The sequence below is a fragment of the Dasypus novemcinctus genome, chromosome 26 (genome assembly GCF_030445035.2).
Source record: "Dasypus novemcinctus isolate mDasNov1 chromosome 26, mDasNov1.1.hap2, whole genome shotgun sequence".
Taxonomy (NCBI): Eukaryota; Metazoa; Chordata; class Mammalia; order Cingulata; family Dasypodidae; genus Dasypus; species Dasypus novemcinctus.
The window spans coordinates 26,610,791-26,638,358 of record NC_080698.1 but is presented as its reverse complement, the minus strand read 5'-3'; the positions used below and the strand labels follow the sequence as shown (position 1 = coordinate 26,638,358).

At 37.2% G+C, this 27,568-nt stretch overlaps 1 protein-coding gene across 25 annotated transcripts in view; it reads left to right on the top strand.

Annotated features, from left to right (window-relative positions):
• The window catches only part of MAGI1 (membrane associated guanylate kinase, WW and PDZ domain containing 1), a 683,941-nt gene that overhangs the window by 573,595 nt on the left and 82,778 nt on the right, over positions 1-27,568 (top strand). For 21 of the 25 annotated variants that reach the window (XM_058288880.2, XM_058288885.2, XM_058288884.2 and 18 more), the window contains 4 exons: positions 6,857-7,058; positions 16,893-16,975; positions 20,785-20,820; positions 26,709-26,766. In XM_058288880.2, coding sequence (XP_058144863.1) covers positions 6,857-7,058; positions 16,893-16,975; positions 20,785-20,820; positions 26,709-26,766 — 379 coding nt within the window. The remainder of the gene's footprint in view (positions 1-6,856; positions 7,059-16,892; positions 16,976-20,784; positions 20,821-26,708; positions 26,767-27,568) is intronic. The other 4 variants (XM_058288881.2, XM_071212140.1, XM_004476652.4 and 1 more) reach the window with 1 other exon arrangement.

Genomic DNA, 27,568 nt, shown 5'->3' with positions numbered 1-27,568 from the left:
TCATAGTGGCCTCTGCTCGTATCACCATGCTTCAGTCATTCCTTGATTAGACTGGGCCCCAATAAAGGAAGGGATCAGTGGAATCTGTATTTTCCCTCCATGCTACAAAATCCAATAGAATAGGAAAAAGTTTGTATTCGTTGGATGCTGACTACAACCTATATGGGATTCTCTGAGATTTTCTTTTGTTATCTAATCTCGGAAGCCTAAAATTCTTGAAGAGGACAATAAAAAAGTGTGTGATGACTTTATTGTCATAACAGTAGCCCAACCCCTCTACAAGAAGCATTGGATACATTAGGAGGACACCTGGTTTGTTATCCTGGCTTGGCTCTTGGCAGCTGCCTTATTATGAACATAATATTTAACTTCACTCATCTGTAAAATGACTGGTTGGGATTAGGTCTTTTCCAAGTTTTCCCTTCTAGCTCTGTGACTGTGATTCTCTGAAAATTTCCATTTTCTTGATGGGTTAGAACAGTGGCTCACCTATAGCTGCAGTATTTAGATGAAATTTGCCATCTTTTCCGTATGTGTTTATTGAAATGAGCTGATGTCATCCACTTAGGAATAGTCCGTCCATTTATAGTAATCCTCACCGAAATGAAAGCAGATTAGGAGAATTGTCAACGTTTCTTTTCTTTAGAAAATAGACAATACTTTAATCTTGATCTTCTAACATATAAGAACAGCAACTCATGACAATCATTACATAACCCAAAACATAGACGTGGACACAGAAACAGAAGGCTTTGGGGTAACATACAGCGAGACAGTTCAGCCAAGCTGCTTGTATGGTCCCCAAGAAGCACATGTGCCTTTATTTGTCCCCCATTTTTCAAGTACATGTCTTGGTAGAAAGCAAGAACAAAGTAGAGGTAGGGCTTGATGCATTTCCTATTTGTAATGGCTACAAATATCTCTAGAAACTATGCCTCAGAAAATCTGGCCCTGTAAAATCCCTACTTGAAATCCTGGCATCAGGGGAAACCCTTTCTGGGCCTAGGTCATCATTGCTAAAATCAGTCTGATCATCAATCAGTCTTTGCACAAAATAAAGCCAGGTGGCACCTGCTGGTCTCCTCAGGTTTCTACTTTAACACTAAGAAGGCTGATAGAATCCCTGAGAGGATTGCCCTTGAGATGTTCAGGTGATGGGACTTTGTCAGTGTGTAAGGAGTATGCTGAACAAATGCCCCCTGCCTTGCAAATATACAATTATGATAGCTGGTGATCTTCCATACACTAAATTATACTAATTCTTTCAGATAGTTGATCCCATCCAATCTGTGATACATGTATGAAACTACCTTTGTCAAAGCATTTTACACTCTGAACCATTTTAAGTAGATATCTGCCATCCACTTCAAGCATAGAGTGAAAATGAGATGATAAGATCTTGGATCCAAATTAGTCATCTCTGATGAAGGCATGCACATTATATCCAAGTATAGAAGTACTATGGAACCATGGAAAATGGTACTTACCAGGATATTTTTAATGACATATGGTTGCTACTTTCTCAGCTTTCTTCTGTTATGGTCTTTTGAAGAAGGCACAGGGTGCTTAATAAATGCTTCTGTTGGGAATGTCTGCAGACAAAAGAGAAGGGAGCCTAATGGCCAGAGCCTCCTGGAGAGGTGCCCACACTTTCTTCCAGCAAACCAGTGCTTGAGGCAGAAACTGAGCAACAACAAACACGAGATGGTTGGAGAGTCTCCTTCAAATTGTGCCTAATTTGCAGCAAACTTTAGGCTCAAATTTTGGATCTCAAAATAACCCTTTGGAAAAAATTTTATAGAAAGTAACCTTTGAAAGAGAACACTCCAAGCGCACACTTATTTAAACAAATAAGAACATTTTGTAAAAAATTCATTTTCTTTATGGACTACCTAGAAAATATATAGCAAATCACAACTAAATAGCAGCTGGCCCAACCATTAACCTCCTCCAAGAAATGTCAAAATATGATTTCACTAAGCACTGATTTGTACCCTCCACCCCCATCCCCCACCCCCATTGTTGAACAGTGGTTACTGACGACTCCTTGCATTGATTGGCAGTGATAAAGCATTGCTTTGGAATGTCCACTGATGATAATTTTTTTTTTTTGAGGTACCAGGGGCTGGGTATTGAACCCAGGACCTTGTATGTAGGAAGCGAGCACTCAACCACTGAGTCACATCAGCTTCCTTGAGTTGGGTTTTTTTTGTTTGTTTAGCTTGTTGATTGTTTTTGTTTTTTCAGGATGCACCGAGACCCAAACCCGGGACCTCCCATGTGGGAGGTAGGTGCTCAAACACTTGAGCCACATCTATTCCCAATAATTCTTATAAGATCTAATGTTTCTTCGGTGCGGACTATGTGGCAGGTACTTTGCTAAGCTCTTTATTCATATACTAGAGATATATGATATCACAAAGCCCCTGAGTTGTCAAAGCTGTCATTTCAACCCACAAAGCCTGACTCTAGAAACCATGTGCTCATACATTGTGGTATTTATGTTTTAAATCAAGTTCCTTGGCTCTATGAAGCCTGAAAGATTTTGACTGGTTGTGCACCAGTGAAGGATGCACATGATCTAAAAACATTTTTATAAGTTAAAATAAGCTCCAGAAATGGTTTTTGATCAGAGTGTAATTTCTCAAACATTACCTCAAAATATTGAATGCATGGTTTTGTGCTTAAATGTTTGAGAGCTTCTGATTTACTCTGAGTAAAAATGTTGTTTATGCTCATTTGTGGTTTTCAAACCGTCTTCCCATGTATCCAGTAAACCTCCTAAAAATCTTGAAAGATAGGCTTTCTGTCTCCCCTTCCAGTCTGCATTCCAATATTCCAAGCTACCTGTCCCCTTTGGATTCATGGGCACCCTTTAATAATAGGGGAGCAACAGTGCTTTCAGGTATTTGGTAAATTAAATGGCAGATTTATTGAAATCGAGAGCATGTGTCAAAGTCAAAGCCATGATTGGGGCTGTGAATTCTTGAGCCTGCCCTGTGACTGCACCAGCCTCTCATTTTCAGACTTTGTTTTCTTTCAGAGAATGGGATTGATTAGGGTTCTGTTGGAACTGGAAAGAACATTGAATGCACTTAAAAACAAATATTTAAATAATTTGAAATAAGTTCTCTTTGCTAGAAGGATTTTTTTTTTTTCTCCAGGAAATTAAAACTATTTGGAAACCTTCCCAATGAACTAATATGACCTGCGTGTAGTTGAATTTTCAGAACACACTGGCAGGGCATTTTTTTTTTTAAATCATGACTTGTACATGCTCACTGTTAAAACTGTGGTCATCTCTCATTTCATATTTAATGGCCCACCCATTGACACTACCATTTCCCTATTAACCTGGTTTCTACTAAAATAGTTTTAATTAAAATTTAAAAATGAAATGATTGAAAGTCTACTATTATCTTGACACTTTGCTGGCCCTAAGGCTCATGTAAAAGATGGTCACTGACTTTGAACATTTGTATTCTAATACAAATGTTACGCAAACACAGACAGTGTCAGGAACTTTTCCCAGCACTTTCTCCCCTTCGGTTCTCATGATGTGTGCATCATGCCCATTTTAGAGATGAGGAAACAGAGCTCAGAAAGGCAAAGTCCCTTCCAATGTCACAGAGCTAAAAAGAGGCATAACTATGACTTTGTCTGTGGTCTGTTGTCAAAACCTGTATCTTTTTTGCTTATTTTTAATCAATAATAGCACACAGTCAACAATCAGAATCATTTTGATGAGGATCATGATGATGACTAACACATAAATAGTGCTTATTATATGCTGAACACTGTTCTCGGTGCTTTATATAAATTAATTTAACTCTCCCCATCACCGTATGTGGAAGGTACTGTTATCCCCATTTTAAAGTTGAGGAAACAGCAGCACATAGAGGCTGAGTTGGCCAAGTTAGTAAATTGTTACAAGCCAGCCTTTGAAGTCATGCAGTCTGATTGCCGGGTCATACTTATCATCAGTGCTGTTCATTATTTGCTTGTGCCAAGCTGTGTTATATTTTAAAGGATCTATGATAGAAAAATTGGGAGATTTTGTATAAAGATTCGGATTTCCACCTTCTCTTGAAAGATCAGAGCCAGCAGCCCTGAGCCCACTGTTTTCCAGGACATTAATTGTCTGGCCCTGAGACCCTGCTCCCTTCAGACTGGCCCTCTCTCCCCAGTGCTCCAACCATACACAGCTCATTTGGGTGTCTGGCCTTGTACAGGCAGACCCAGGAATTTGTATCCTGAGCAATACCACACTCTGACCCACTGGCCTCAGGGAAAAACCCCAAAGGTTCTGGTGAGTCTGGAACATACCAGGTTCAAAACCAGATCTGAGTAAGGCCCAACGAAACTAGGACTTTTTGAATCTCTGTTACCTATGAACCTTACCCTAAACCTAATCTCTGGAGAAGGGAGTCAGAAATCTGCATTTTAATAAGCTTTCCAGGAGATTTTTATATACATTTTAGTAGGAATAGTATACCTTCCAAAGGTATTCAAGAAATGAGTACATATTGGCTGCTAGAGAATTTAAGGGTCAATCTTTTCATCTTGCCTAGTTTTAAATTTACTTTTTTATTGATTAGTAATTTCAAAATGTTCCCCTCCTCTGCGTTGACCTAATTTCCTTTTGTTTCCTTCAAACCTTTAGGTTATTTTTTTTATTAATCAGGACACCCGGCTGCCAAGTTGTAAAATTAACTTAAATTGTTTTAAGCAGGAAATGGGAATTGGGGGATCAAGCAACTAAAGAGACTGGTGTAACCTTGATTTCAGGGATGAAATCAGAGGCTCAGGCAGGGATAATAAGTAGTTTTCTCCATCTTTTGGCTCTGCTTTCCTCTGTATGACCTCATTAATTTCCAGATGGATCTTACCAGGTCATGTCAAGATGACCACCGGCACTGTCAGTTTAATAACCCACCATCAAGAGGCCGCCTCTTGCTTGCTAGTAACAGCAAACCTTTCAGTGTTTGTATTTATTGACTCTTTGGTTCACCTGCTCACTCCTTAACCGGTCATAAAAGTGAGTAATAGGCTACTCCTGATTGGCAAGGAGAGGAGCATGGGCCCACCCTGGAGGCAGCAGTGGGTGGAGCCAGGTCACCTGGACCTGGAGTGGAAGGAGTCATTCCTGAAGGGAGATTTGAGTGGTGGTACCAGAAGAGAGAAAACCTCTTCAAAGATGGTGGGTTTTGGGTGGTTTGTTTAGGAGGCTCTGTGTATCCTCCAAGAGCTTTTGGGTTTCCTTCAGTCTAGTGAGTGTCAGCTGCAGCTACTCATCAGAGAAAAAAAATTGGGAACAGCCTTTTATTATTCTTCAGTCTGCTTTGAGAAAGTCAGAACTGTCTACAGAATTACTCTGGGAGATAGAAAATAACTATACCCGTTATTATTATGTCCTAAAGCCCTGTGGAGACTGACATTTAATATCACTGGTGTCTATAAAAACTCAACCAGAATGTCAGCAATGCCATTTGTGGATACTTGGATGACATCACCTCTAGTTTCCAGTTACTAAGAAGATAGGGAGACATACATCCTTAAGGCCTTCTCGGAAGACACAAGTCACATCAGTCTGCCCACACAATACTGTTCTGGGGCTGTCTTGGTTTTCACAGGAACATTCTCTTCACTTTTCCAAAAGAGGTTCAGATCTGACTCACTGGTGTCGCTGTCGTCTATTACAACCTTATGAGTACTTTCCAGATTTGTTAGAATCTTTGATCTTTGCCAGTGTCTACCAAAAATGCTTTAAGTAACTTACGTAAAGTTAGGAAATAATGCCATTTTTTGTTTTCAGTGTGTCCTTTATTCTTATGCCCAAAAGTCTTCTGTGTCATGAAACAAAATAAGGCCTATGGAATGAGAACGCTGTTCAGTTGTGTGTTCTGTTGGCCTTCTGAGTTTGGGATTTTTAGGGTTTGGTCAAGAATTTTTGAGCAATGGGCTGTGTTTTTCTCCTCCTTTTCTATAGCAGGGGTTCTTAACAAGGGGTGCATAAGCTTGAATTGAAATTCAAAACAACATTATCTTTGTGGGGATGTATTGGTACAGGTGCGATATATTTATTAAATAATCCACAGTATAGTGTGGACTTGGTGTGGAGTCTGTGGTTTTCACCTAACTGGCAAAGAGGTCCATGGAACGAAAAAGGTTAAGAACCCCTAATCTACAAGTAAAGTAAATTTGGTGGATCTTTTTGATGCTTTCTGTCAAAAGAATATCCATGTAAGTAAAACATATGTCAAACCCAATGGCTAGCATTAGAAAAGGATAAGGGCTTTTTTTTTTTTAAGTTTATTTTATTTATTTCTTCCCCTGTTATGCCTGTTGTCTATTCTCTGTGCCCATTCACTGTGTGTTCTTCTGTGTCTGCTTGTATTCTCATTAGGCAGCTCCAGGAACCGATCCTGAGACCTTCCGGTGTGGGAGAGAACAATTACTCTCTTGTGCCACCTCAGCTCCCTTTTCTGCTCCATCTTCTTATTTTTACTCCTCTGTGTCTCTTGTTGCGTCATCTTGCTGTGTCAGCTCTCTGCATCGGCTGGCATTCCTTCGTGGGGCAGCTTTCCCGTCCTGGGCAGCATTCCCATGCAGGGTGGCACTCCTACACGGGGTGGCATTCCCGTGGGGGCTAGCACTCCGTGTGGGCCAACTTGCTGTCATCAGGAGGCCCTGGGCATCGAACCCTGGACTCCTATATGGTAGATGGGAGCCCAATTGGTTGAGCCACATCTGTTTCCCAGATAAGGGCTTTTAAGAATAGAGGCACGTTAGTGTGCTCCCCCAGCTTTGGGCTGCGATTGATTCTTTTTTTTCTCTGTCCTGTATGATTAAACAGCCGATTCCGGTGACCAAGACGACCGCACTCTCCAAGAGCCCACGCTGCCACCTGTGAATAGTAGCATCACTGCTGCTCCCATCACGGACCCTTCTCAGAAGTTCCCTCAATACCTACCTCTTTCTGCAGAGGACAATTTAGGTCCTCTACCTGAAAACTGGGAGATGGCCTATACCGAAAATGGAGAAGTCTATTTTATAGAGTAAAGTATTCTATTATTTCTACATGAATCTCTCCCCTTACCCCTTCCTTCCTCCAGCAGCTATAGATGTAAATTAAGTCTAAAAGGATTGATCACAAATTGATGGTATTCTCTTTTATGGTTCCACATGCTTTGCAAAAAAATGGTAATTAGCCGTATCATCCTAATTGTTGAATCTGAGGAGCTTAAGGAAGCAAAAGGTTAATAATTACCATAAAGGATAAGACAGTTAAATTATGGTTCATATAAATTTGGTTTAGTATATGGAGAATATAGGTGGTCATTAAAAATAAGTAAATCCTTTGCTCTTTTTTAAAATAGAGTTGCAATTTTCTTATTGTTGAGGTTTTAGAGTTCTTCATATATTCTGGTCACAAATTATTCATCAGATTTGTGAGTTGCAAGCGTTTTCTCCAAGTCTGATATTTCTTTTCATTTTCTTAACTGTGTCTTTGAAAAAGCAGAAGTTCTTAATTTTGATGAAGTCTAGTTTATTATTTGGACTTTTGGTGTAGTGGCTAAGAAAACTTTCCCTAACCCAAAATCATAAAGATTTTCGGCTATGTTTTCTGTTAGAAGTTTTATACTTTTGCAGTTTATCTTTATGTCTTTGGTCCATTTTAATTTAATTTTTGTACATGGTATAAGACATATAAGTTAAAATGTGAGAATATATACAAGGGCCTTATAAAACTTTTGTTTCTATGAATATGTAGATATAGTTTTATATAGAGAAAAATATGGAAGTATACCTTAACAGATTGGAGAAATTTAGTTGTGTTTGAGTTAAATAAGGAATTATTTTCTAACTACATTCTATATTTCTATGGAGTTTGAAATTTTGACAAAATTTTATTTTGTAATTTGAAAAAACAATGAAGAAAAGAAAGAATTTCCCCAAAGCTACAGAGAAAGAGAAAAGAGCCAGGTCTTGAAAAACCTACTTTGAGACTCTGTAGGAAGAATAGGATATGTGAACTAAATCTTCTGTATTTTTCTCCAACCACAGGGGAAGGGACAATCCTTGTTTCTGTTAATGGAAAATGTTTATTAAGGGTAGGGGTGGAAGATGTAGTCTTTTTCTGAGGGCACAGACATGTAATGGTTAAGAGTTCACTTCTAAATAAAGTCATGTTGTTTCCACTACTTACTAGTTGTGTGACCTTGGGAACTTGAGTTTAACTCTACTTCTGTTTCTCCATCTGTAAAATGAGGATGTGAATATTATGAATGGTACCTATCTTGTCAGATTGTCATGAGCATTAGATTAGATAATGGATATAAATCACTTAGGCAAGCAGTGATTAGTGATCACACTGTCATTATCGTTATCCTCTTCATAATCTTTGACTTATTGCAGAGGAGTTTAACCATTGTTATAAAAATGGATGTCACCTATAAGCTCAGGATTTTGAGCTTACCTTTTATAATGAATTGCATTTGGAATTATGTCTATCAGTAAGAAATAATCATTTAAGAAAAGGAAAGTGTAATAGAGGCCTTCCTGAAACAGAATAAGGTGTAAAACTCCAAAACTTGGAAAAGAAAGTAACAAAAATTTTGCTCAACCCTGGTTTGATGGATTTGCCAAGAGAAAGTTGGATATCTTGGAGGTCAATGAGACTAAGTCCCAAAATAATGGCTGGGTTACAGGAGAGTGCAGTAATTTGCCCACCTTTCATTGCTTAAGTTAGCTTTTAGCTGATGATAGGCAGATGCTTTCTTGGCCTAATGTTTAACAGAAAATTTTACAAAATATGGCTGATTACAAAAGCTATGGGATTTGGTCTGCATCTCTTAAATTCCATAGACGTTAAGTGGTAAGATACACCCCATTTATATTTTAGCCTAAATAATGCATTCTGGTTAATGAGTTTCCAGATGTCCTTCATTCCAAAAACTTCTTGGAGCATCTTACATTGAATAGCAAATTAAGTTTCTACAGAACCAGATCTCCAGGATAATAACTCATTTACACACATATCCACACACATATATATTCATATAGAGAGAGATGTGTGTGTGTGTGTGTATATATATATATATATATATATATATAAATTTCAGTCTTATCATTTGTGGAAAATCTAGAAAAAACTGGAAAGGAAAAATAACATTTAAAAATCAGGCACAGACCATGACTACCAAGAAGATGGAAGAATCATACATATCCTTATTCCTCTCACTAAGTACAATTACAAACCCTGGTTATTATATAGAAAACAAGCATAAGAAAACCTTGAAAGGAGAGACAAAAGGAAACCGATAGGGGTCTTAGGATCAGAGCAACAGCATTGTAGTAAATTAGTTGAATCTTCTCAATCCAGAAACAACAACAGGCACAGGCAAAAAATGTTAAAATAGCCCCCAAAAAAGCCTGCTTAGAGACCAAAGAACCAGGTGTGGAGAAGCCAAGAAGACAGAAAATGTTTAGACAGTAATTGCTCTACTCCAGCTGACCAGCATGGTAGAAACAGTGGCCATGAACCCCTACCCAAGCCAGCAAAGGTTAAGAGGTGCACCTAGACCTATACCCTTGCCAGACTGTAACCAGACGCCCACTCAACACCCCCCCCCCACCAGGATGGTATCAGAAAAGGCCCAATGGGGAGCTGGGGCTTCCATTGCAGCCAGGCTGTATCAAGCAACCCCGACCACCCCAGCCCTGCCCTGAAGTTAGTGAAGACCATGGGGGAAGTCTGAAATTCCACCCCAAAGTGACTGCAAAGAGGCACCCCCGTCCCCTGCTGGAGAAGAGGACCTCTGCCCCACCAGTGGTGTAGTGGAGACCATGTGGGGAGCAGCACCCCTCCTAGTCAAAGTGCTATCAGCAGAGGTCTGCTGAGGAGCCACGACAGAGCCTTGTGAACTAATTCAAATGGCAGTTAAGTTCCCATCAGAAACCACAGAAGCCAACAGGAAGGGGCACAGTATTTTCAGATGCTGAAAGTAAAAAGTATCAACCCAGGATTCTATTGTCAGTGATAATATTCTTTGAGAATGAAGGGGAAATTAAGACATTCTCAGATGAATGAAAACCAAGAGAGTTTGTAATCATCATCCCTATCCTACAGGAATGGGTAAAAGATGTTCTATAAACAAAGAAAAGTATAAAAGAAAGAATCTTTGGACCATCAGGAAGGAACAACGAACAATGAAAAGAGTAAAAATATGAGTAAATAAAATATATTTTCCTTCTCCTCTTGAGTTTTCTAAATCAAGCTTAATGGATGAAGCCAAAATTATAAAGTTGATATGTTTCTTAAATCATGTAGAGAAAATAAGATGATTATATTATAAATGGGAAATGGTAAAAATTGTTTAATGGGAGACAGTTTCTTCACTCTAACTGGTAAAATGACACCAGTAGATTGTGATGTGTTATGTATATATATAATGCAATACCTAAAACAGCTATCAAAAAGCTATACAGAGAAATGTACTCAAAAGAACTAAAGATATCAAAACAGAATTGTGTTGGGAAGCGGATTTGGCTCAACTGATGGAGTGTCCATCTACCATATGGGAGGTTCAGGGTTCGAACCCCGGGCCTTCTGACTGGTGTGGTGAGCTGGCTCACGCAGTGCTGATGCGCGCAAGGAGTGCCATGTCACGCAGGGGTGTCTCCTGCATAGGGGTGCCCCATGCGCAAGAGTGCACCCCACATGGAGAGCTACCCTGTGCAAGAAAAGCACAGCCTTCCCAGGAGTGGCACTGCACACACGTAGAGCTGATGCAGCAAGATGACGCAACAAAAAAGAGACATAGATTCCCGGTTCCACTGACAAGAGTCCAAGTGGACACAGAAGAACACACAGCGAATGAACACAGAGAGAGCAGACAATTGAGGGGTGGGGATGGCGGAGGGGGATGGGAGAGAAATAAATGAAAAAATAAATCTTTAAAGAAAAAAAAGAGAATTGTATAAAAGGTTCAAATAGCCCACATTTGAAAACAGAGGAGGAAAAAAACAAAACAACAAAATATAAACAGAAGACTTAAGCTCTAATATGTCATAATTAAATGATCTAAATACAGCATTCAAAAGATAGAGAGTGGTGGAATGGATGAAAAAACATGACCTAACTATATTCCATCTACAAAAACTTTAAATATAAAAAAATAGGTAAGTTGAAAGTGAGAGAATGGAAGCAAATGTATCTTGCCAACAGTCAGATGAAATTGAGTGGCTATATTAATGTTATATAAAGTAGGAAAATTTGCAAACCTAAAAAGTAGATAAGATGCTTCTGAATAGCCCATAGATAAAAGCCAAAGCCATGATGAGAGGTAAATTTATCACACCAAAAATACCTTAGAGGGAGTGAATGGATGTCGCTCAGTGGTTGAGTACCTGCCTCCCACGTACTGGGTTCCAGGTTCAATCCTGATACCTTCTAAAGACAAAACAAAACAGACAAATGAAAAAAACAACTGACATTAGGGAGGGGATGTTGCTCGGTGGTTGAGCTGCTTCCCATTTATGAAGTCCTGGGCTCAATCCCCAGTATCTCCTAAAAAAAGATACTCTAGAAAAAAAGGTAAAGTCTCAATAAGTTTAATGCAAGAACCTAGAAAAAAAAAAACATATTAAACTATATATAAGTAGAGAAAAGAAATAATAAGAACATAAATCAGTTAAATTGAAAAGAAAATGGATAAAAGCAATGAAACAAAAAGCTGGTTCTTCAAAAAGATCAAATTGATAAACCTTCAACAAGGCTGAGAAAGAAAAAAAAAAAGACAAATTACCAGTATTTAAACAGGGACTTCACTACAGTCACTGAAGACATTGAAAGGATGAGAGAGAATGCTACAAACAAGTCTACATATATAAACCTTGCAACTGAAGAATGTACCAGTTCTTCAAGAAGCTCAGAACACCGTGTATGAAATAGGTAATGTAAATAGCCCTAACACTATTAAGGAAATTGGATTTGTATTTTTAAAACCTCCTGTAAAAGAAATCTCTAGGCCCAAATGGTTTCACTGAAGAATTCTGCCAACCACTTAAAGAATTAAGACCTTTTCTATATAATGTCTCCAGAAAACAGATGAGGAAGAACATTTCTTTTTTTTTCTTTTTTTCCTTTTTTTTTTTTTAAAGATTTATTTATTTATTTCTCTCCCCATTCCTCCCCCAACCAGGTTGTCTGTTCTGTGTCTATTTGCTGTGTCTTTGTCTGCTTCTCTTGTTGTCAGCGGCACAGGAATCTGTGTTTCTTTTTGTTACGTCGTCTTGTTGTGTCAGCTCTCTGTGTGGGCGGCACCATTCTTGGGCAGGCTGCACTTTCTTTCACGCTGGGCGACTCTCCTTATGGGGTGCACTCCTTGCACGTGGGGCTCCCCTACGCGGGGACACCCCTGCGTGGCACGGCACTCCTTGCGTACATCAGCACTGTGCATGGGCAAGCATATCACGGGTCAAGGAGGCCCGGGGTTTGAACTGGGGACCTCCCATGTGGTAGACGGACGCCCTAACCACTGGGCCAAGTCTGCGACCCTCTTTTTTTTCCAAAGATTTATTTATTTATTTCTGTCCTCTCCTCCCCCCCCACCCCAGTTGTCTGTTCTCTGTGTCTATTTGCTGCATGTTTTTTGTCTGCTTCTGTTGTTGTCAGCAGCATGGGAATCTGTGTTTCTTTTTTGTTGCATCATCTTGTTGTGTCAGCTCTCCGTGTATGCAGCGCCATTCCTGAGCAGGCTGTACTTTCTTTTGCACTGGGCGGCTCTCTTTACGGGACGCACTCTTTGCACGTGGGGCTCCACTATGCGGGGGGCACCCCTGTGTGGCACAGCACTCCTTGCGCACATCAGCACTGCACATGATCCAGCTCCACACAGGTCAAGGAGGCCCAGGGTTTGAACCGCGGACCTCCCATGTGGTAGACAGACGCCCTAACCACTAGGCCAAGTCTGCTTCCCAATTCATTTTATAAAGTTGGTATTACCCTGAGACCAAAATCATGTAAAGATAGTTCAAAAACAGAAAACTGTAGACATATATCCCTCATGAATATAGATAGAAAAATCTTTTTTAAAATATCAACAAATAGAATGTGGCAGTATGTAGAAGGAATTCTCCACAATGGCCAAATGGGGTTTATTCCAGGAATGTAAGAAGGCTAGTTCAATATTCAAAAAATCAGCCAATGCAATTCACCATATTAGCAAGCTAAAGAAGAAAAAGTATTATAGTCATATATATATATCAATTTGATGCAGAAAAAGCATTTGACCAAATTCAGCATTGATTCACTTTGAAAACTTGAAAAAACCAGAATAGAGGGGAATTTCTTTCAGTTGGATGAAGAGCTTTTAAAAACCCTGCAGTTAATATTATACTTAATGGTGAAAAACTGAATGTTTCCCCCCTTAGATTGGGAACAAGGCAAGGATGTCTACTGTCACGACTTTTATTCAAAAGTTACAGTGCTGGAAGTTCTAGCCAGGCTAATAAGGCAAGAAAAAGAAACAAAACCTATGTGGATTAGAAAGGAAAATCAGAAACTTTTCCTATTTGCAGATGACATGATTGTCTATATAAAAAATCCCAAGGAATCTACAAAAGAAAAACCAAACCAAAACTCTTAAACTTAAAAGTGAACTCAGCAAAGTTGCAGGATAAAAGACTATCTAGTATATGTTTATATACTAGCAATGAAACATGAACACTGAAATTAAAAATAAATACAATTTACAGTCAGTAAAGAAAAAGAAATAGACATTAAAGAAATATGTGCAGGATTGTGCTGAAAACTACAATTAAAGAGGATATAAATAGACATACAATTGAGAGACTCAACATAGTAAAGATACCATTTCTTCCCAGATTGATATACAGACTTAATGCAATTCATGTCAAAATCTCAGTGAATTTTTTTTGTAGATATAGACAGATTTAGTATGAAATGTACATAGGAAGCAAAGGAACCAAAATAGTAAAACAATTTTGAAGAAAAATATATTTGGAGTATTAAGTTTACCTGATATCAAGATTTATTATATAGCCACTGTAACGAAGACTGTGTGATATGGGTGCGGGGAGAGACGCATAGATCAATGCAACAGAATAGAGGACCTAGGAATAGAAGCACAAATGTACCCAACTAATTTTTGACAAAGGTGCAGAATCTATTCAATGGAAGAGGATAGCCTTTTGAATAATCATGTCAGAGCCAGAAGCGAAGAAGAAGAAAACGAACTGCAGCCTAAACTTAACATCTTATGTAAAAATTAACTCAAAATAGACTACAGACTTAAATATAAAATATGGAACTATAAAACTTTAGGAAAAAACTTAGAAAGTTTTAGGGAAATGTAAATTAAAACCACAATGAATTGTCACTATATAAATATCAGAGTGTCTAAAATAAAAAGTTGTTTCAACACCAAATGATGGTGAGAATGTGGAGAAACTGGACCATTCATGCATTGCTGGTGAAAATGTAAAATAGGACAGCCACTGTGAAAACAATTTGATGGTCTCCTAAAAAACTATATATGCAGCTACTATATGGCTTAGCAAGTGCACATTTGCTCTTTTATCCCAGAGAAATGAACACTTGTGATCCCAGAAAAGGCTGTACACGAATGTTTACAGTGTATTTGTTCACAATAACTAAAACCTAGGCACAACCCAGATGTCCTTTAGTAGTTAAACGGTGTTACATCTACACCGTAGAATACTACTCAACAATATAAGGAACTTATTATTGATACATGCACCAACCTGGACAGCTCTCCAGAGAATTATGCTGCGTGGGAGAAAAAATGCCAATCCCAAATGGTTACATAATGGGTGACTCCATTTATAATACCTTTTTTTGACTGTTGAATATTTTTTTAACAAATCAATTTTATTGGTGCATAGTAATAAAGCATAAATCCATCCAAAGTGTATAGTCAGTGGTCTTCAATGTAATCACATATTTGTGCATTCATCACTTTAATCATTTTTAGAGCACTTACATTATTCCAATAATAATAATAAACAACAAACAAAACTCCTCACCTCTCAATCTCTCTGCTTCCCTTGCCATGCATAACTGCGATTCATTTTTCTTCTCTCTAGTATCTTTGTACTTATATTTTTATAATACATTCTTTTTTTTAAAAAAAATACATTCTTAAAATGACAAAATTATAGAAATGGAGAACAGATTAGTTGTTACCAGAGTTGAAGGGGAAGGGGAAGTTGTCCCAGAAGAATCAGGTATGGCTGATCCCCTTGGCAACCTGAGGGATTATTGTAACGATGCTATTGTTCTGTAACGCTCTTGCATCAGTAGCAGTGCCCTGGTTGTGATGCTGTCCTGTAGTTTGTAAGATGTTACTGTTTGTGGAATCTAGATAAAAGGCATGCTGGAATTTTTTCTTATAACTGCATGTGAATCTATAATTATCTCAAAAAAAAAAAAAAACCACTTTTCTAAAAAACCATGCATAATCCTCCCTTCCAGCAGTGATCAGTTTTACTATCTTCCTTTGTAGGAATAGTGCCAACCATGTGTTCTGGTACCGGACCCCCGGGTTTGATTCCCTGATCTGCCTCTTAGCAGCAGAGTATCCTTGGGCAGATTTCTTTACCTCTCTCTCCTCAGTTTCTCATGTGTGAAATGGAAGTAATGATTTCAATAGTAATACTTAGCTAAGATTAAATAAGCTTTAACTTACATATAAAAGGTTTAGAAAAGATCCTGGAAGTAATAAATGCCCAAATTAGTAGTGATGGTGATTGTTGTTACTATTATTGTCTTGTTTTTTATTCTTTTAACATAGTTTAGATAATGTAAATATACATTTATGCTTTTCATTTTTCAATTAAGCCATGTTTTTTAATATAAAGATTTGAATCTAAAAGAATTTTAGTAAGTTTTTTCCCATACTTACACCCTAAACTTCAAACCTAAAAAAAAAAATGGGTTACTACTTAAACTGCAAACGGATTTTCTTTTTCTTGTTTCATTTCTGGCTTGCAGCCAGAACTGCTGAACTTGTAGATCTTCGCTCAACACCCTTAGCTTGCAGGATGAATTGAGGACTCAAGCAGAACTTTGTCCCAGTGTCTTGATCTGCTTTGAGAAACACAAAAGCTGAATTCTTCCAGTCATTCTTGTGACATTTCTAACATGATGAAAGACATTCTTGGGAATGTTTTTTACACTTCCAAACCTTCTGTGACCCAAGCGTCTATTGAGATACTTGCCTCTAGAGGAGGACTATACCCACCAGAAGGCAGTTGGGCAAAATGTTTAACTTCTCTGAGCTTTTTCTTGGCTCAGGTCCTATTTATTATAGGTAATTTAGGGTTGCCTTCGCTATGTCTAAGGCATAATTTAGGACTGTGATTAATGATATGTATTAGTAGTTTTGAGCAGTTGCATGAATTGAAGTAGTTTCACACTGTCATGAGAATTCTTATGTAATATAATGAGTGAAATAGCTGCCTTCTTTGTGAATTCCAACATCCAGGATTTAAGTCATAGACAAATTTAAAATAAATTGGAGTTCGCTTTTTGACAATTGTGAAGACCCTTATTTTCCACAGTATAGACAAGGGTTGTCATCTGAAATTCATTGTACAAAAATGAAACTTGTATTATATTGTCAGCAATTGAATGACTATATCTTAGGTAAGTAAAAAACCTGCCTTAGATTCTCCCCAAACCATTTTATAATTCTAAACTCAAGCTATCTTCTGCTTTGGGTTAACTGTTGGAAAGTATGTTTGCTTTGTTTGAGCAAATGTAGATCAGTGTGTAATTCTTCTGTCATTAGGCTTTATGCTATATTTTTTCAAACCAGTTTCTTGTTTTTATTTCTGGTTTGCAGCCATAACACTAAAACAACATCTTGGTTAGATCCTCGGTGCCTGAACAAGCAGCAGAAGCCTCTGGAAGAGTGTGAAGATGATGGTAAGAAGCTAGGAGTGTCTTGGGTTTCATAAGTTGGGACCAGTTGATATGTACAAATTTAAAGAATTTGTGGCATCGTCAACCAGGTATTAACAATGTTTTGGTTTTTTTTTTAATGTAATCCAATTTCTAATAAATAGAATAAGCCTTAGCTAAACAGGAGAAAAGTCAATATAATAGGATTATTTCAGAAGAACAGTTTGTTTATACATAAAAGCAGACCTGTGTGTATACGTATCCATTAGAAACAGACCTTTAGCACAATCAGAAACTGTTCAAATGAAGATACAGCCTCTGCCTTCAGGATTTTGGAGAAGACTCTAAAAATTCTCTAAGCATTAAAATCAGAGATACTCTGGTCACTTATGAAAGTCTTAGGAAAAAAATCAGAGCCATTTCTTGAACTCTACATTTTTCTTAACTTTATTATTTTCCCAATGTAGGGATAAGGACAGCAGATCTTGACTCGTTTGAGAATTGTAAACTTAAGACTACATCCTAAATATCTAAAATGTGTATTGTTCCAAGGAAAGATTGGCTGAGGTATTACCTACAATCTTATCCTCCTAGTTAATCTCAGAAAAAAATTAATTGGCTGTAAGAGTCACTGTTGAAAAGGTTTATTTCAAGGCTTTGGAATTTCTAATTACATCCCCAAAATGAAAAAACTTGAGAGAACAAGTGAGTTCCTTTTCAGTACACTGAAGTCTACCCCAAATTCTATAGAAATTACATTTTGACATGGATGAATTCAAAGGGAAATAGTTTCCTGTACTGCTCCTTATTTAATTCTGACATTTGAATTAGTAGAATAATTATTGAATACATATTTTATGGCAAGATAATGATACTTTATTAATTTGTTCTATGGTGCAGAATTGCATAGTATAAATTTGATGTTTGTTTGAAAATACAAGCCACTGTTTTAAAGTGTAATACTGTTGAAACTTTGTGCTCTGAGATTCTTCTGTTATTCATGGTTTGCAGATTATATTAAATTAGCATAGAATTGTATGTTCATAATTATCTGAATGACTTCAGGAGGAAATACAAATCCTGCCTGAGTTAGGCATGGCTGAGAAGCTCACTTTATTTTGATTGGTCCATGCTCTTCCTGAAAGAAGGGTGGAACAGGTGTGGTCAGGTTGGTTACTTTACATTCTTAGGGAATAGTAGACTGTCCTGATTATTCAAATAATTATTCGTAAATAATACAGAGGTAACCAATTTTTTTAAAAAGTATGAGAACATACTAAAATACATTCAGAAAACTTCATGAAACAAAGTTTAATCTTAATTTAATGCCTAATGATTTTCAGTGCACTTTGGGCATTCTTATTATAGGGTCTTTAGTATCAATATCCATTATAATTTTACTGGGAATGTATATAAATGCTGGTTAATATAATTTTATAGGTGATAGAAGACTACAATAACTTTTACTGAGAAAAACTGTTAATGAAGGAAAAGTATTTGAGTAGAAAAACTGTAATACTTTCATTACCAAATCTAGTAATATTTAATTCTTAGAATTCTTGTCATTTGTGTTAATATATTTCTTTTAGAGCAAGGCAATATTCACACCAAATGCAGTTTGTATAATAATTAAAAGCTCAACATTAGAATTTGTATATTCTATTTCTAACTGAAATTATATGTGTGTCTTTACACAAACAATGTAAACATAAAATCAGATTATACACTGTAACAAATACCAGTTTGCATGCCTGCATTTCCTCTTGCCAGGTATTATGAAGCTGTCTTGTGTTATTTTTTTTTTTTTATATCACAATACAGAATATCATTGGCCAAAATATTGTTCTTGTATTTCTACTCTCTGTAGGTCATATGCACATGAAATATGATATAGCCAGCCTACTTAAATATTTTAAAGATTTTTGTTTTCTATATTTTGCCTCAAAAAAGAGAGGAAATAGTTTGGGACTTTTTTTCATAGCTAGATGTCCAGTTTGATTAGGAACCGTTGACCTTGCCTTTGAACTCCAGGTCAATATTTTAATCTGCCTGGCTGGTAATGCCAGCTAGTGGTCTCAAAGACATTTCAAACTCAGTGTGATTGAAAGCAAACTAATGATCTTCCCACCCCCAAAAAGGAATCTCATCCTCTCCAAGTGTTTGCTATCTAAGTTGAGGATTGTAAATCGTGCATAGTAAGAGAGTTCTTGATCTATTGATTTTCTTTGCACACCTTTCAAATCCATCAACCAGCTCAGTTCACTTTACCTCCTATATAGCTCTAGATTTTTATTCACTAATTTCTTTACCACCTCTGCCACCCTAAGCCAGGTCACATTTATCTCCCATCTAGACTCTTGTCCACTCTCATTCTTCTGTTGCAGCCAGAACAGTCTTTTAAAATATCACCAACCACCCCTTCAATCTTATTCATTGGCTTTCTGGTCTTCTCAGACTGATTTTCTCATTCCTAATGTGCCTCTCCAAGCCCTTTCTCATAGAATTCCCCGCTCATTCTGTACTCATCACCCCACTGGTCCTCATTGAGATTCTACTCCATGAAACTTAGATGTGCCGTTCCCTCTTTTTAGAACATCTTAGATTTCTCAAATAGTTACTGAATGACTTCTATATGTCAAATGCATTCTAGGCACATAAAAGTTGTCCATAATTACTGAGGTAATGAGTGAATGTCCCAAAGACAATGTTAGATGATATGCTAATGGGCATTTTCATGAAAGATTTTGTACAAATCTGATTCCCATTTGAAGTAATAATGCCCATTTCAAACATGATTGTTTGCTCCTGGATAGTATTTAAAGCAAGAGTTTGTAGTGTGTATTGGGTCATGTTGATTACTGAGGTCAAGGTTTGATTGTTTTATTAATTCCTTCATTTATTTAAGAGAGATTTAATGAATTCCTACCATTACCAGAAGCTGCACTGGGCACTGGGTATACTACCAAAGTGAAAACAGGCTTCACCCTTGTGTTTGTGGAGCTTACTGTGGAGGTGACAATCTCGTGCTCTGTAGTTGGGGAGACTTTATTGTGTGCTGTCCTGTGTTCTCTTCTAAGTAATAATAAAATGGTTTACTGACAGTAAGAGGAGGCCAAGAATGGAAAAGAACTTGACTTGTTTTGCTAATTGAAGTATTTGAGAACATTTTCATTCTAATATTCTTGTGCCGTTTAGCTTAGAATTCTTATATTCAAACACAAAATCCATAAACTCTGCCTCCCAGTTCTCCTTCAGGGCAGCTTTCAGTGAGTTTCACTTTAATCTACCTTATCATGACATAACTCATCTTTCTAACTCCTTTTTAAAGACAATGCCGTGCAACTCATTTTAAAATCTGCGTGCTCAATTTTCATTTCAGACTGCAGTATTACTTATAAGATAAATAATGCTTTAATTGTGAGTATAATTGCCTTACTGATTAGAAGATTATTGAGGGATTAAGAAGACTAACAGCAAAAGACTCTACAGCTTTCTTTGCTAGAAATAAGGTCTGAAAGAAGTGCCTTCCCATTTAAAAATATTGAAACCACAATAATGTTTGTCAGCTTTTACAACCAATCAAACCTTATTTTGACATGCAAGAAAATGAGCCTTATAATTATTTTGCCAATATTAGCTCTTGCATTTTGTGATTTACACTGAGGTCAAGAGTTTACTAGCCAGGCCAATGAAATAAGCCACAGTGCAGGTAAGGACAAAGTAAAGGGATATGTTTGCTGCTATTTTTCTGTGAGGTGTCTCTTTCTTGGTGCTGGTGTCTGAATTTTTCTTTCTCTCTTTTCTGTCTCCTTCCTGCTATTCCTTTGGAGAAGAAGGGGTACACACCGAGGAGCTGGACAGTGAACTAGGTAAACTACCCTACCTTCTGCTGCTGCATGGCTGGCTCCCCCTGCATGACTTCGCTCCAGTGAATTGCTTAGCCCTCCATTTCTTTAGTTTGCACTTCTCCAATTTTGATTTTCCTTCCAGTCTATCCATGAAAGGTCAAGTTTACAGCCCATGTGTCTGACTGCAGGTATCATCTAGAGTTGTAATAAATTGTGTCTACACAGAAAAAGTCTGTGAATTGAGACTAGAAAGTTAGCAAATTGGTGATGGCCATCTTATAAATTGAAAACTGGATGATAACTGAAATGTTTGCTGTGCCCCTTGAACTTTGATGGAACCTGTTTGAGCCTTAATTATTTGTTTAGTGTGGATGGCAATTGACTTAGGCGATACAGAAAAGTTAAGCAAAAACCCTCAAGACTAAATTAAGGATTGTTATAGAGGAGGACGATTAAAATAATTCCACTGATTAATTGAGTAGTTAATAAGTGTTAGTATTGTGTTGTTATTAAATCATGGACTACATGTTGACCTTGTTGCTCTTATGAATTACGTGAGAATCAGATGCTGTTTGTAGGCACTGTTTTCTTAGAGCATGTGTATCAATGTAAATCAAATCTTGACTACTCTAGCTACTGTAGATTAGAAATAATTTACATTAGCAGATAATGCCAAACTCCTTTATCTTTGCTCTTGGACTATATTGAATTATGTTCCCTGCCAACTTAAATGTTTTATGTTCTGCTTTGAACAATATTAGGATTAGTTTGTATTCCATTTGATAGATCTACCATGGGCTATATGGGGAAGTACAAGTTCCAGCTGAATTGGAGATGAAAACCTCAGCTAATTGAAAATTGGCCATAGTATTTCTTTTAAGTAGAAGATTAATATCAGTATGAATAGTACTGTCTTAAGATGATTGAATCTACCTAGCATTTTTGAGATTGCCATAAGAACTAAAAATAAATTTAATACTGATTGCTGTTTTCATCTAGCTTTATTTTATTTTATTATGTAGATAAAGATGATTAATAATGGTTGAGTAGAGTTATGTTATAATAGAATTTAGAGCAGTGTCTCTCAAGGCTTGGAACATATTCTCTTGTAATCGATCGCTATACCAGCATAATGAGTGGTGCCTATTGATTGATCTATTTTTAAAGATATTTAATAAGTTGTCTTGGTGGCTGTTAAAATAAGAGTGACTTGAGGTGAACCCTATGTGATAGAACAGTTTGAAACTAATTTTATAAAAAAGAATATCAATCCAGTGATATTAAATAACGTAACTGAAGGCAGAACTAAGTTTTCCACATGCAAAAAGAGCTTCTTAATCATTTGTTGAACCAATTTGAACCACTCTTGTAACCAGAACAGTATGTGCGAGTGGCCCTGTGCTGTGTGGTCAGTAGGTGGCCTTTGCAGATGACAGCTGCGCTCAGGGCACGGTCTTGTTCATGTCTGTGGGGGGTTGTGTGTGCAGAATTTAAGGAAAGGAGCCCCTTTATCTTCTTTCTCTGTAACTGCTAGATTAAGGGAACTTGCCTTTGTTGTTAAAGATGGTAAAAAAAGAATCAGTTTTTAAAAAGTTGAATACTTGCTTATGGTTTTATTATGTAAAGTTTGTGCACAGTTAAATTCACAATCTTATGTGAACTATTTTATGAATTTGACAAATGCATACACCTGTGTAACCAAACCCCTGAAAGTATATAGAACGTTACTATTCCCAAAAGTTCCTTCATGCCCCTTCTTTGTCAATCCCTGTCCTCAAACCACCCTAAGAAGCAACTTCTTTCCACCTTGTAAGTTTTGCCTGTCCCTAGACTTTCATGTAAATGAATCAATATATACTCTTTGTTTCTGACTTTATTCACTCAACATGATGTTTTTGAGCTTTATCCATTTTGTTGTGTATTATCAGTGGTCATTCCTTATGGTTCCTGTATAATAGAAACGTACCAGTTTGTTTGTTCTGTCAGTGGGCACTGCACTATTTCCAGTTTGGGGCAAATATAAGTAAAACTGTTAGGAACATCATTCTATGTATCTTTTGATTGACATATGAATATATATATGTACATACATGCACACACATATATATGTATATGTTTGTTTCTTTAAATTTTATTGTGGTAACATGGAACTTGGCATTTTAACCATTTTTATGTATATAATTCACTGGCATTGATTACAATTACAGTGCTGTGCTTCTATCACCACTGCCCATTACCCAAAATATTCATCACTTGAAACAGAAACTCTGTACCCATTAAGCAATAAAAAATGAATTTTAATGTCTCTATGGTTTCCTACCTCATGGCCATAGAAGTAATTCCAGGAGACGGTTTGGTGCAGTGGTGGAGCTGTCCCTGAGTCACGACAGTCTGCCCAGCTCTGCGTTCTGACTTCCCCACTTATTAGCTCTGTGACCTTGGCCATGTTATTTCAACCTCTTTTAGCTTCCCTTTCCTTATTGGTAAAGAAGGGCCGAAGGAGTCGATCACATAGTACTTAAGAGTTAATGAGAGTGTGTCTTAAAATTTGCTCCTGTGATCAGCATGTTGTTGCTTTTGCCATTTTTATGATTTTTTTAATTCCCTTTTTGACTTTCCAATGCTTCTTTTTCCTACCTTTTCCCTTTATTATGGGATAGGAGAAGAATGTGTTCTACACTCTAGAAATGGCCCAGACATCCTTGTAGGTAGGGGGTAAATATGACCCTAGATGTTTCCTTACATATATCCACTCTGTCAAGAGTGGTTCCTACAGACACACTTCCCATTTTCTGTTGCATTCACTCCAGTTTCTATTGACAAGCTCTCTGCTCATTTTCTTAATAAGTGGGTCCTCATTTCAGACAATAGCAACTGTCAGGTTTTTTGTGAACAGTGTTATTCCAGATGTGACAATGAAACCCTCTCCGTAATCTGCCTCTGAGAGGTGTGGGTGGTTGGCTTGGGTGTTGGACACAGATCATTTGTTTATAGCATTGTCATTTTTTAAATTCTATTGTTTGAGCTGGATCAGTAGCTCCATTATTAGTTTGCAGAATTTAGCATGTCATCTGCAGACATCTCCAAATCAAAAAGTACTTGCAGAACCTTCTTTTGGAATTGTATGGTGTTTATGTAGTGAACCCAACTAGGAGACATTGAGACAACCAAACCAAACCTCCCAGCCAAACTAAGTCACAGTCTGTAAATTTATCTCTGATTTTGATCATGCCTTTCAATCTGTGTGCTGACAGATCTTTTTGAAAAGAGCTTATACCATTTGATTGCTCAATATTTGCTTCTGTGGTGACAACATAATGCAGCTTGTGATTTTCAGAGGCAGGAATAGCAAGTGTACAGGCTATACAAATCCGTTCTGTTCCCTTGGCTCTTTCTAGTAGAGTCACCATTTGTTGAGCACTTCATATGTGCCAAACATTATGCTAAGTGTTTTATAGGCACCCTTATTCCTTCCTAGTCAACCTTTTAGGTAAATCTGGGACAAAGATGTGGTTCAGAGATGTTCAGTAACTTGCCTGAGGCCCCAGAGTTCCAAAGTGGTAGAGGTATAGCTCAGTCTCAGATCTGGGCAACACCAATCTCTGAGTTGGAGTTTCTCTCCTGCTTCACAGGTTGACATGGGGGTGACTCTTCATTAAACTTCAGAGTGTTTGTGAAAAAAATTTAACATAATCTTTTCTGGGCTTCAGTATTTTCTGGCATTTTCATTTTTTTTGGTTTTAGAATCTAGTGGCAAATTCTAGGACCAACATCCTTCTTTTTTAAAATTGATGACCCATTTCTATTTTAAGCTTTAGGAAACTAATTCCTATTATTAAGATAATCACCACATTGAAAGTGAGAAACCCATCTTTTCAATTTAAAGTGCTTTAACTCAAAAAATGGGAAAATTTCTGGAGTGGACTAATCTCTTTCAAAGATAAGTTTGAATTTACAAATGTCTTCAGAAATACCAGTTGACTGGCCCCATTTCCCAATTCCCAGAAGCTTAAGGTGCTGAGGCAGAAACAGGACAACAGTTGGGGGTGACTTCTTTTCTTATACCCTCACACCTCTATCAAAGTTCCTACTGTGTGCTCTTTAAAGTGTCTGCTTAGATAGTGTGCTTTCAGTTATCTTTATGTTGTCCAGTGCCTAATACCCCCGCAGACAAACAGTAGGCACTCAATAAATGTTTGTCAAATTAAAAATTGGGCTTGAATTGAGTTCTTAATATTTTCCCTGTGTTACTGAAACATAATTAGGCCAAACCGTTTGCAAATTTTGGAAAGCAGTTGTTTTTCAATGAAACATGATGTGGTCCCATCACAATCACCCATGCTTCTGCCCCATGCCAGGACAAATGTATGACTCTGCACCAATTTGCATTTTTTAATCTTCGGTTTCCCAACTCTTTGGAGATAAAATTTTCCTGGTTCATTTTCATTTAAATGATAATTTCCAGCTTTGTAAGGGGAACTCATTTTCCAGGCATCCCATTTGCATTGGTCCCCAAGACTCAGCGTATAAAAATGCCAACTTGAATCAACATCTGCAAATTGGACCTGTCTGCATTTTTTAGTAGCTTAAGTCTCCTAGAATTCAAAGACTTCTTTAAAATCTGCTAAGTGTTTAAAAAAAAAATTAGTAGTAAAAGGGGGAAACCTGCCTCTTTGTTTGCAAACAAGTAACATGTGGAGCACAAACCATGAAATGAATGTCTCTTGACATGCAGCCAAATCTGAACAAAACATAAACTTTGAGTAATTAGTCTGTGTGTATCTGTGTGCACACACACGTCTCCATTTCAGTCTGAAACTGTCAGTGGCATATGTAAGTCCTATGCCCATGAAGTGGTGGCTAATTGAACTAACAAAATAGTATTTCAAACAAAGTGATACTTTAAGTGTTTTTAATATTCGGTCAGGTTGGTCCTAAAAGCTACGTCTAGGAATAATGTTTCACTTTGGAATATGGTGTTATACAAACTTATCTTAACTGCATATATATACCACAGTGGCTTTGAAATTTAGTTGAGAAATTGCTGCTATGTCAGAAAGGATTGCCTAATGACACAAAACAGCAACCTATTTGTTTCTTTCCCCAAGTAAAATAATCTGGTGCACTGGGCTTTCCCATCACAGATTCTTATTGCAACAAAATTTACTATCACCTAATTTTAAAAAAGGTGCAATCTGTGGTATGAAACCTTACAAAGTCTAACAGAGCACAGATGAGTTTTCAGAAAGGCACACAGATGCCCCCAATGCCATTCTTACCACCACATTTAAAGGAGTAAAATCTTCCCCCACGTGTGGTGAGTTCTCAGAGGACAGAACCTGGATTATTGCTTTCACTGGTAAAGTGCTGGGGAACATAGGCTGCGCGATAGAGATGTGCAGTTCTAACACCTGCCTCCGTGTGGGCGTTTTCACTTCCTAGGAACAAGGAGTGAAGTAGATGTAAATGTAATTTTATTCCAGGGAGAACAAAACGGCACTACTCTAATGAAAATGAAAAGAAACATTAATTTTCATCCATGTTTGCTTGTTAGGCAAGGTAGTGAAAAAACTAAATATTTAAATAGGAACTAGGCATTCAAGGCACATTTTTAACTATATTTCCATTAAAACCCAACTTCATAGTTGATTTAGAATGAAGGCATCTGGGACTGACTTTTGTTAAGTTTTATCTTCTTGCATAAACTATAAGTCAATAAAGGATAGCTCTTCATATGGAAAATACACTGATAAAGAAAATACATACTTTTGGGAGTTAGGGTACATGTTTTTAATTGTATTCAAGGCTTTTTAAAGAGTCTTTCTGTTTATGCCTCACTCTGTTGTTGAAAATACACAAGCCCCTCAACAATGTGCTCTTCTTGCTCTAAATGTTCTTTCATTTTTTAGAACTGCCTGCTGGTTGGGAAAAGATTGAAGACCCTGTCTATGGTATCTACTATGTAGAGTAAGTGCATTTTAACAATCCACACTTAAATTTGTACCCCTCTATGATTTTGTACATTAATGCCAAACAACCTGCCATCATTATAAGGCATAAACAACAAATAATAACATAGTGTTAATTTTGTAATGAAAATATTTATGTATGTGTATTTTAATAAGAAAATATTCAGCAAATCTGAAGACAGTAAATGATGCCATAAAATTCATACTCAGCATACTGCTGACATATGACAGAACTTAATAAATATTAGCGGAATGAATGAATGAATGAATGAATGAGAAAAGCAAGGATTCAATAGACCAGATAAATAGGGGTGTTAATCTGGAGGAAGACCAGTTTTGCCTAATTTTTGCCCTTCTCAGTTTTGAACTTTTAAATATGTACTTATTTATTCATTCAGACTTTTTAAAAAGGCTAGGCACATCTTCATAATTTCTGAAACATTGCCAAGATTAAGAAGGAGTTTGCAAAGCACTCTAAGTTGCAAGACCTTTTGTGCCCATTTGTCTCTCCTTTGACTGAGGACCTTAATTGTGGCTCATATTTTCCAGTTTTAAAAGGTTTACGATCTCATTATCACCTTGTAGCTGTGTTCTAGAATTGGGCATGTACTTGATTCTCTCATCAGAATTGTTGATAGAATGTTATTCACAGAATATAAAAGAAATCCATCAAATAAAACATTGAAAAATATGTTCTGTATCATTACCTTGGAGGGACATGAGAAATGACTAATAAAAGGTCCTTTGAAAGAAACAAATGCCATATAAACGCTCTGGAATCATAATCATGCCTGCCACAA